Raw genomic sequence first — 8,889 nt, forward strand, 5'->3', positions numbered from 1 at the left:
TGACTCAATGCAGGAGGAGAAGAGAAAGGAGTCTGGGGAAGTGTGAGTCGCCCCTGCTCAGAGCCGAGCTCCACTCCAGCTTCGGGAAAAGCAGGGACTTCCCTCTTCCCAGCCCTCCAGCCTCATCGGGCTTTACGGGCGTCCCAGCCCCGTGCTCGCACCGAGCACTTCCTTCTCCGCAGGATCAGCGGCTCCACAAAGTGCCCAGCATCCTGCGAGCGGGGTTGAGTCATCTTCGCCTGGTCATCCCTCACCTTATCGGCAGAGGCTAAAGAGGCAGGAGGAGAACTGGGGGGGTCCACCCCACCGGCAGGACACAGACCGGGCACCCGCTGCGAGCATCCCGCCCCAGCCCGTGCCGTGCAGGAGCAGCGGGAGAAAGGGGCACGGGAGCAGGGTGACCCCGCACCCCAAACCCGGGGGGCACCCCCAGCCCCTTCTGCACCTCCAGGAAGGAGCAGCCGGTGCCGGGGTCCCCTCCTCGCCTTGCCCCGGGGCGCACCCCGCGCCGCCCGGCAGCGTGCCCCCCACACCCCTCCCGCAGCACCCCGGGGTGCCGCGCTCAGCACCCCGCATCCCCGCACCCCGAGCACCAGGACGCAGCCCGGGGAGGGGCGGGGGGGGGGGGCGCAGCTCTCCGGTACCGGCGGCGGGGCGGCCACTTGTTGAGCCGCGGTGCCCGGCGCAGCAGGCAGGGCACTGCAGGGCACGGCGGGGCAGGGCTCTCCTTACCTTCCCTGCGGATCATCGCTCCGCCGCGACCGGCGGCCGCTCCGCTCGGTGCCAGCCCCGGGAGCGGCCCCGCCGCCTGCCCCGCCCAGCGGGAACCGGAGCCGCCCCCGCCACCCCCCTCCCGCCCCCGCCGCCGGCACCGCCTCCGGGAGCGCCCCTCCAGCCCCCGGCACCGGGCTGGGGCTCCGCCGGCCTCCCCCACCCCGGGTAGGGGCATCCCCGGGTCCCCCCGCTCCGGTGTCCCCACCGGCCGCCCGGTGTCCCCGCTGTCCCCCCCCCCGGCCCGGTGTCGCTCCCCGGTGCCGGCGCTAGATGGCACGGGCGCACCGCGCATCGCCGCCTGCCCCGAGCCGGGCACGGCGCAGCCCAACCCCGGCTGGCGCCGCCGCAGGTTTGGGGAGGAGGAATTGGTCCTGCCGAGCTCACTCACCGCCGCCGGTGCCTCTCATTTATTGACATAAATAAGGAGGAGCGAGGGAAGGTCGAGGCCCCGCCGCGAAGTGCCCGATGCTGAGTAACACAGGACCGTGGCCCAGCCAGCCCCCTCCACCCACAGCCCCTTTCCACCCCCCAGCACCAGCGGCTGTGTGGGTAGCTGGTGCCCTGTCCCCCCCCCCAAGGCATGAAGCCAGCAGCAGGAGAGCTCCTGCATCCTCCAGGGCTCTGCTCCCGCTCCATCCTATACCCCTACTGCATCCAGTCCTAATTCCTCATGCCCCATGGACACCGTGGTTAAAGTGCTGCTGCCCCTGTCACCGGAGATGATGGTGACAGGCTAAGACTGCCCCGTACCCGCACCAAACAGTGCCTCGAAACCCCACCAGCCTTTGAACCAGCATCCTAAGGCTGAGGTCTTGACCCCAGCACAGCTGGAAAAAAGCTCAGCCCCTAGGGCCCATGCCAGCACCAGCAACCCCCCGCCCAGGCTCTGTCCCCTCCGTGCCAGCAGGAGCAGGGGACACGGTGCCAGGTTTTTTCAGCTGAGGGCAGTTCTGCACCACGCGAGGAGCCAGGAACCACAAGCTCAGGAAGGAGCCTACAAAGGAAAGCAGCCTTGAAGCTGGCCAGAGGAACACTCCCTGCTTGAGCTGCGCACGTCTGTCTGCCCCTCCCCACGGCTGATGCAGGCTGGAGGGGTCAGTCTTGCATCAGGCTGTTGATCTTCGTGAGCAGCACGTCCGTCTCAGACTCTGCGGAGAGCAGAGAGAAAGAAGACAGTGAGTGCGGGCAGCCACCATCCCGCAGCGACAGGCAGGGCTGCCTGAAAAGCCGGTTTGGAAGGACTTGGGGAGCGTGGGACTCCCCAGCACCACCCCACAGGACTGTTTGCTAAGGGCAGGACAGGAGCTCCCTGTGCTGGGATTCCCTGCCCTTCCCCAGCCCGTTCAGCTCCATCCCATGCCCCCCTGGAGCGGGCTGCCAGCCAGGAAGCAGTGGGGGGAGCCCCCAGGAAGAGGGGAGCTGGTATCCATGCACTTACCCACTGGCTGCCTTCTCTGGGAGCATTTCCTAGGAGATGGAGTAGGATCGATGTTAGTGCTTCAGTCTGGGCCCCTCCCATTCCTCCCTCAAGCTCCCAGCTGCAGAGCGTGGGGCCCCACAGGACCCAGTCCACAGGAATCTGCTCTTGGCAGATGTGGCACTGGTACAGGAGGAAGCCCAAGGTCCCCCAGCCCCTGGCCTGGGAGCACGGCAAGGTAGCGAGTGCAGGCCAAAGGCATCCAGCAGCTTAGGGGAGGGTCAGGTCAGATTTTTAGGAGCAGGCTGCTCAAAAAAAGCTGCCTCCATGCACTTCTGTATCACCTAACCAGATGGGAGAGGACCTCAAGATCTGAGTGCAGGATAGGTGGCAGCAGATACCACGGATTTGGGGACTCACCAGCCACCCAGGGCCCACCCCAGCCTCCCCGAGTCTGCCCCAGGGGTCAAACTTACTTCAGCAAGAGGAAGGCCCAGAGGATCATCAGGAAGGAAACGCAGTCCACAACAATCCAGATCATGAGGTATGTTCTGCTGGGCTGCAAGGAGGCAATGAGCCAAGCTGTGATCACCGTGCTGGTGGCACCACGCAGCCCACCATGCCAGCAGTTCTCTGCAGGGTCACGCTGCCACAGCAGCACAGCATGGGACAATGCCCACCCTGCTGGCAGCTGCAGGATGGGACCCACACCCTTGTGCTGCACAAAGGCTTGTGGAAAATGAAGGTTTCACTTACCAGCAGCCAGATGGGGTGTTTCATCTCCTTCAGCACCTGGCAGGCGTTGGTAGTGACAGAGCTCACCCCTGCGCACCATAGCACGGAGAAGAGCCAGGGCTGGTTCACCACAAACAAGTTGACTGAGATATTGTCCTGGCGGTGCTGCCTGCACAGGGAGAGCCTGGTCAGTGCAGCAGACAGCAGAGTGCCAGCATGCTCAACTCACAGCCGGAGAGGCCCGTATGTCTGGGATGCTATCCAGCACTTGCAGCCGCGTGGGAGAACCGCCTGGAGAGCCAGACCCAGGGCAGATTTGCTGACCAGGCAGAGGACGGCAGCCAGCTCCATCCCCAGCCCTGCCTGGTGGGGCACATGTGGCCTTGGGGGAACTTCACCTCTGCCAGACCCTGGGACAGAGCTGGGACTGTGCCCTGACCTCTCCTCATCGCAGCCTGTTGCTCTCACCTGATTTCCTCAAAGCTCATGTTTTGGTAGGACAGGTTGATACGCTGCAGTTGCTCCTTCTCATTCTGGTTCCTCTTCCGGCCATAAATCTGCTGGACGCCTGGAGCTCTCTTTTTGACCTGCTCCCTGCAGTCATCCGGCAGCCACAGGACCTAGGCAAGAGCCAGGGAGCACTTGCAGTAAGAGGCACTCCCGAGCTCTCCAGAGACCTCCGTGCAGACCCAGGCACACGCTGCCTGCTCTGAAAGCTGCTTCCTGCCCACCTCCCTGCTCAGGTCCCCAGGAGGATCTCAGCCAGGGCAAACTCCTAGGAGTTTGTCCCAGCCAAGAGGCAAGCACAACAAACCCCACTGCAAGGGGAAAGCAACTCTAGCCTAAAAGAGCTGCAGCAAGACATTTATGTCATTCTGGGTGGTTGAATAGATCAAGCAGCGCAAGCTTTTGCCCCCAGTTCTGCAGCAGGAACGCACCCTGGACCAGCATTATAGTGGAAGCTTTTGCTATACCCTGAATTCCCAAAGAGCCAGGAGTGAAAGTGAATTGGGTGCTAATTCATCCCTGCAGGGCAGAACGTGGCTTGGGCTGCGGAGGCTGGGTGAAGTGCAAAGGAAGGCGAGGAGATTGCAGCAAGTCAAGGAGCTGCAGGGAGAGGTGCGGTGCGCAGGGAGGTGGAAATATGAGCACTCGTTTCATGCTCTTGTGCTCCCCTCCCTTGACTGAGTCACTGTTTACACACCAGGGTGGCCAGTCGTGGGGAATCGGAGTATTTGCAGGGGTCTGAAGCTTCAGGCATTAACCTCTTAATTATTGGCAACATCTCACAGCTGGAAATCCCCAGGATCTCTATCAGGGCCATGCCTGGACCTAGCCAACAGCTGCCCCAGCGTCTGTTGTGCAACAAGATGCCCAGCAGGGAGCACGTGGTGATGAGGCGTGCAGGGCAGTGGGGGTGTTTTGGGTAGCAGAGCAGCAGGGTGACAGCAGGGCCCAGCAGCAGCAGGGTGGAGGCCAGCTCACCTGCTGAAGCGGGATGCCTGACTTTAAGATGACATCCAGGGTGGCATTGACAAAGCTCTCGTAATCGCTGTGTTTCTCTGGCCGAAGGTCAAACATGATGGAGATATTGCTCTCCTTAGCTGCCTCTAGTGTCTGTTCCAGGGACGGGATCCTCTGCTTAACCACCTCGTCACGATCACTATCCGAAAGGCTTTGCACAGTGGGAAATGGTTTCCGCTGCAAAGGAGAAAGAACCAGTCACCACTAGCAGAGCCTGCAAGCCTCCATCTCCCAGATTTGTGCCTGTAACGGCTCTAGCCTCCCATCCTGGCCTCTGTGGAAGGGCACAAAGCTCATTTGCCTGCCCATCCACAGGGCATTTCTCCCCTTCTCCCTGCTAACAGCACTGTTCCAGCAGCCCCAGCACCTGTGGGCATTCAGCAGGTTGTTAGTCACCTGAAGAGCATTGCCACAGCTGCCTCCAAGCCCAGGCAGGCTGCGCAGCTCAGCACAAGCACTGTCAGGGCACATCAGACATCTGCCCTCAAACCAGCCTCCCCGTGACTCAGCTGCGGAGTCAGAGCAGCTCAGCACAGGGTGTAACTGCACCCCAGGGATTCGTGCAGGCATGGAAGTGCTCCTACACCTTGCTCAGGTATCTGCAAAGGGAGTGCTCCCCAGGACAGGGCTCTCGCTGCCCCCCCAGTGCACCCATCCTGACCTCCAGGAACCAGTTGCCAGCGTTCAGCTGCTGCAGGTCTGTCCAGTTGAAGGTGGTGCTGTTCATGTCAGCTCTCTCAGGGAACACTTTCTGCACATCAGTGGTCCTGGTGAGCTTCTCATCGTGCATGAGGAATGGGACCCCATCAGCACTGTCAAAGGAGCAGAGAGGGAGGCTGTGTCACAAGCTGTTTGCCTCCTAACCCTGCCTCAGCATTTCTGTCCCCTCCCAGCCACTCTAAGCATAGCCCCCACCTCAGTCTCATGCTGGGGGGAGGTGGGTGGGAATGGCAGGACCCTTTAACAGGTCTAACACCAAGTGCAGGCTGTACATCCTGCAATCACAGGCCCCTTCCACCCACCACATCCCTGCTGCCCCTTTACCTCACCATGACGTCCGTCTCAAAGACTTCCACATCGCAGTCCACTGCCTTCTGCAGCGACATGAGGGTGTTTTCGGGGGCCAGCTGTAAAGGATGTGGTGTCAGCACAGGAAGGGGCAGGCACTCGCCCACTTGGCTGCAGGCAGCACCCGGCAGCTCAGCTGAGCATTAGGGCACCCACAACAGGACTTGTGTGACCCTGGTGCAGTGGGGGATTGAAGAAGGATGGGTGCAAAGCATGTCTGCTCTGTTTCCCGACATCCTACACAGTCCAGCTTTCTGCAGTTACCTGCTCCTGATCCAGCAGAGCTCAGCAAGCAGCACCCACGCTCCTCACCCACCTCCTCCAGTCCTTGTGCTGGCCCAAGGCACCCCTTTCAGCCAAGCTGCAGCAGCAAGGGTCCAGTGCCAGTGCCTCAGAGCCAGGGATAGCCCAAGGTGCTGTCACTCACCATGGGGGCTCCTCGGTGGCCAACCAGGGCTGGCTTGGGGGGCAGCTGGTTCTCCTCCATGATGCAAGGGGAGGTGATTCCCAGAGGAGCCAGGTACAGCGCGATCATCACTGCACAGTACGCGAGCAGCAGAAACACCTTGAGACCTGCAGGCACAGACAGAAGGTGGAGTGAGGTACACAGGGAGCATTCTGGGGGCTGCTAGGAACAAGCCAAGGCTGTCTCAGCTTTCACTTATGGCTGCCCTAGATCAGACATTGCATTCCCAGCCTCAAGAACAGTGGGGGGCTAAGAAAAAACCCTGCACATGCCCTTGCATCCTAACCCAGGACTTCTGCAGGACCCGATCTGCCATCTGTACCTCTCATCCATCTACAAAGCAGTCAGAGCTGATGCTGCACCAAGGGCCGGGCATGATGAGCAACAAATACAAGCAGGGGTGATGCATCACTACCAGACTAAGTCCTGAGGACCTGTTCCTACTGCACCCTGTACGCTGCTCTGCTGCCAGTGCTGCTCAGTGGGGTGCAGGAGGCTGGGCACCCAGCCACAGGGAGAGGTGGGGACCTCGGGGGGTTTACCTGTGTTGCGGGTGCGGTAGATGACGCTGGCCAGTGGCCAGGCAAGGAGAGTCATTCCCCCCACGATTCCAATGTGCAGGAAGGGACCTGTCTCCTGGGGAGGCAAAGGCAGCGTGTCAGCCAGCACCAGCCCAGCCCCTGACCCCAAAATCTACATGGTCCAATGGCAGGGATCTGCCAGTGCAGCTGGTGCCACGGGAAGAGGCAGAGTGCCAGGGAGGGAAGGGCCGGGTGCCCCTCCAGTCCCACCACCATCCGTGACCTGACCGCAACTGCTCCAGACAGAACTGCACAGTCCAGGCTGAAGCAAGGGTTATTCCCCATGGCACACAGCCATACTGAGGGCTCTAGGCACCACCCTGCATCTCATCCCCTCGAGTCAGGTACTGGGACAACGGGGGTGTCCCTGATGTCGAGCTGACTCACCTGCAGGGAGATGCGTGCGCTTTTCCACTCCTCCGCCCACTTTATTCCCAGCCCTGTGAATGCCGCAGCCACCACGAGGGCAGTTATGATCAGCAGGGTCTGTGGGGCAGGGCAGAGGGCAGTTAGGGGTGCACATATAGCATCCTGCTACCCAGGGGCAGAAAGATGCAGGAGAGGGGCTGGGCAGAGAACATGCCCGGCATGCGGCCAGCATCTCTGCACCAACAGCCTCTCACCTTGTGCAGCCAGTGTAGCTTCAAGGGCTGGCCGCAGAGCTGCAAGCACAAAGCAAGAACCTGCAAGAAAAAGGAGGAGACATCAGAGCTGGGCTGTACCCCACACCTCAGCCCTCAAAGGGCACAAGACCCAGCCTTCCCACAGGAGCCTTGGCCCCTGAACACATGCAGGGTCTCCAGCCACACAGGCTTGGGTGCTGCAGGCTCCACCTGGCCCATGCCCAGCACAGATCCATCTCCTGGCAACCCAGAGGGGGTCGGCAAGGCTCACCAGCAGCACAGTTGAGTAGGTGATGAGCACTGCTGTTGCTATCAGCAGGACCAGGGACCAGTCCAGCCACAGCTTCTGCTGCTTGAAAATGAACCTGCAAGCAAAGGGGATGGTCAGAGGGATGGGGGCGTGTGAGGAGCAAGGCTGGATGGGGGATCCTACTCACTCATTGAAGTTGTGGAAATCATTGAGGATGATGATGGCAAAGTAGAGCCACACCAGCGTGAAGAGAAAGACGCAGAAGAGGAAGAGGAACCAGCTGCAGTCACACTGAAAGCCAGAGAGAGAGGACAACCATGCACTCTTCTGCAGGGCACCCAGCACACGGCTGGTGCTGAGACCCCAGGGAGCACCCAGCCAGCAGCAGGGGCAGGGACCAGGTGCTGTCCTGTTAACTGGGCTGAGCATGAACTGGTCTGACTGGAAGGACTGGGCAGAGACAGGTGCTGTGCTCCAGAACAGCAGTGACAACTCTGAGCCCCCAGACAGCTCCTACTCACCCAGCTAAAGCCAGGTCCAGCTTCAAGGTCCCCATCCCCAGCCCCGCATGTGCACGGAGGTGCCAGGTGCCGAGTGGGACACCTGGCAGCCTGGACCAACTCTCACATTCCAGGCAAGACGGGGCAAGCAGCAGCGCAGCCGCTCCCATGGGAGTTGGAGACCTCAGAAAATCCCAGAGCCTCACCCCTCTCGAGTTATAAATCACTGGGGACATCCCCTGCCAGCACCCCGACAGGGATGCACCCTGCCCGGGAACCGTGCCTTCCACGTGGCTCACAGGGCACCCTGTGCCCAAGGACCTGCCCGCCCAGGCACGTGCGAGCTTCGCCGCAGACGTGCGCCAAGCTGGGCAGGGGATGGCTGGGGCTCAGACTCACACTGCTGTGCTGCCTTTCTCATCACCTAGTGGGAACAGGGCTCATCCTCTCCCTGACACTCTCACATCTCTCCCCCACTGCTAGCCCCTGGGCAGAGAGGGTCCCAGAGCAGCCCAGGCTCTCAGGACCAGTGCTATGGGGCCAGCAGCCCAATATCTGGGCTGGGGGGCTCAGCCTTTCCCCAACACTCTGACACAGAGGCTGGCCAGCCCCAGCTCAGCACCTCCCACAGCATCACCTTGGTGGTTCTCAGGCCCTTCCTCTTCTCCTTCTTGGCAGTGATCCACTGGCAGCTGTAGAGGCAGAGCAGGCAGGTAGCACAGGGGCGGCAGCAGCCGGGGGGATCAGCCATAGCACAGGGCAGTCGTGGGCCAGTGGGTCACAATCCTGCAGGGGATGCACACAGCATGTCAGCACACACCTCCTGACACCCAGCCCCCATGGGGATGGGGCACTACAGCACCCCGGCTCCAGGTAACCGTAGCTGCCCCAGAGCCCCAGGACTTAGCAGAGCTGCTGGCCATGGCCCCAGGTGAGGTACGGTGCCAGAAC

The 8,889-nt window shown here is 61.5% G+C and overlaps 2 protein-coding genes across 3 annotated transcripts in view; both read right to left on the reverse strand.

Annotated features, from left to right (window-relative positions):
* Positions 1-808, reverse strand: part of DLG3 (discs large MAGUK scaffold protein 3) — a 71,869-nt gene extending 71,061 nt beyond the window's left edge. For both annotated transcript variants that reach the window (XM_032196124.1, XM_032196123.1), the window contains exon 1: positions 733-808. In XM_032196124.1, the coding sequence (XP_032052015.1) occupies positions 733-748 (16 nt within the window). In that variant the 5' untranslated portion in view covers positions 749-808. The remainder of the gene's footprint in view (positions 1-732) is intronic.
* A 595-nt stretch (positions 809-1,403) lies between these two features.
* GDPD2 (glycerophosphodiester phosphodiesterase domain containing 2) lies at positions 1,404-8,689 on the reverse strand. The gene is made up of 15 exons (XM_032196344.1): positions 8,576-8,689; positions 7,626-7,729; positions 7,460-7,553; positions 7,189-7,248; positions 6,953-7,051; positions 6,527-6,620; positions 5,946-6,091; positions 5,495-5,577; positions 5,112-5,262; positions 4,412-4,627; positions 3,395-3,546; positions 2,948-3,095; positions 2,668-2,750; positions 2,213-2,241; positions 1,404-1,922 (listed from the first exon to the last, which is right to left on the reverse strand). Exons 1-15 carry the CDS (start codon positions 8,687-8,689, stop codon positions 1,870-1,872), a joined length of 1,626 nt encoding a protein of 541 aa, XP_032052235.1. The 3' UTR covers positions 1,404-1,869.
* Positions 8,690-8,889: the final 200 nt, after the last annotated feature.

This window comes from Aythya fuligula, chromosome 13, assembly GCF_009819795.1.
Source record: "Aythya fuligula isolate bAytFul2 chromosome 13, bAytFul2.pri, whole genome shotgun sequence".
NCBI classification, from domain to species: Eukaryota; Metazoa; Chordata; class Aves; order Anseriformes; family Anatidae; genus Aythya; species Aythya fuligula.

Excerpts from the sequence above, each read along its gene's own strand:
- GDPD2 (XM_032196344.1), bottom strand. The coding sequence starts at position 8,689 with ATGGCTGATCCCCCCGGCTGCTGCCGCCCCTGTGCTACCTGCCTGCTC. Across the intron at positions 7,730-8,575 it reads AGGGCCTGAGAACCACCAAG|TGTGACTGCAGCTGGTTCCT; the intron begins GTGATGCTGTGG and ends TCTGGCTTTCAG. Across the intron at positions 6,092-6,526 it reads CTACCGCACCCGCAACACAG|GTCTCAAGGTGTTTCTGCTG; the intron begins GTAAACCCCCCG and ends CTGTGCCTGCAG.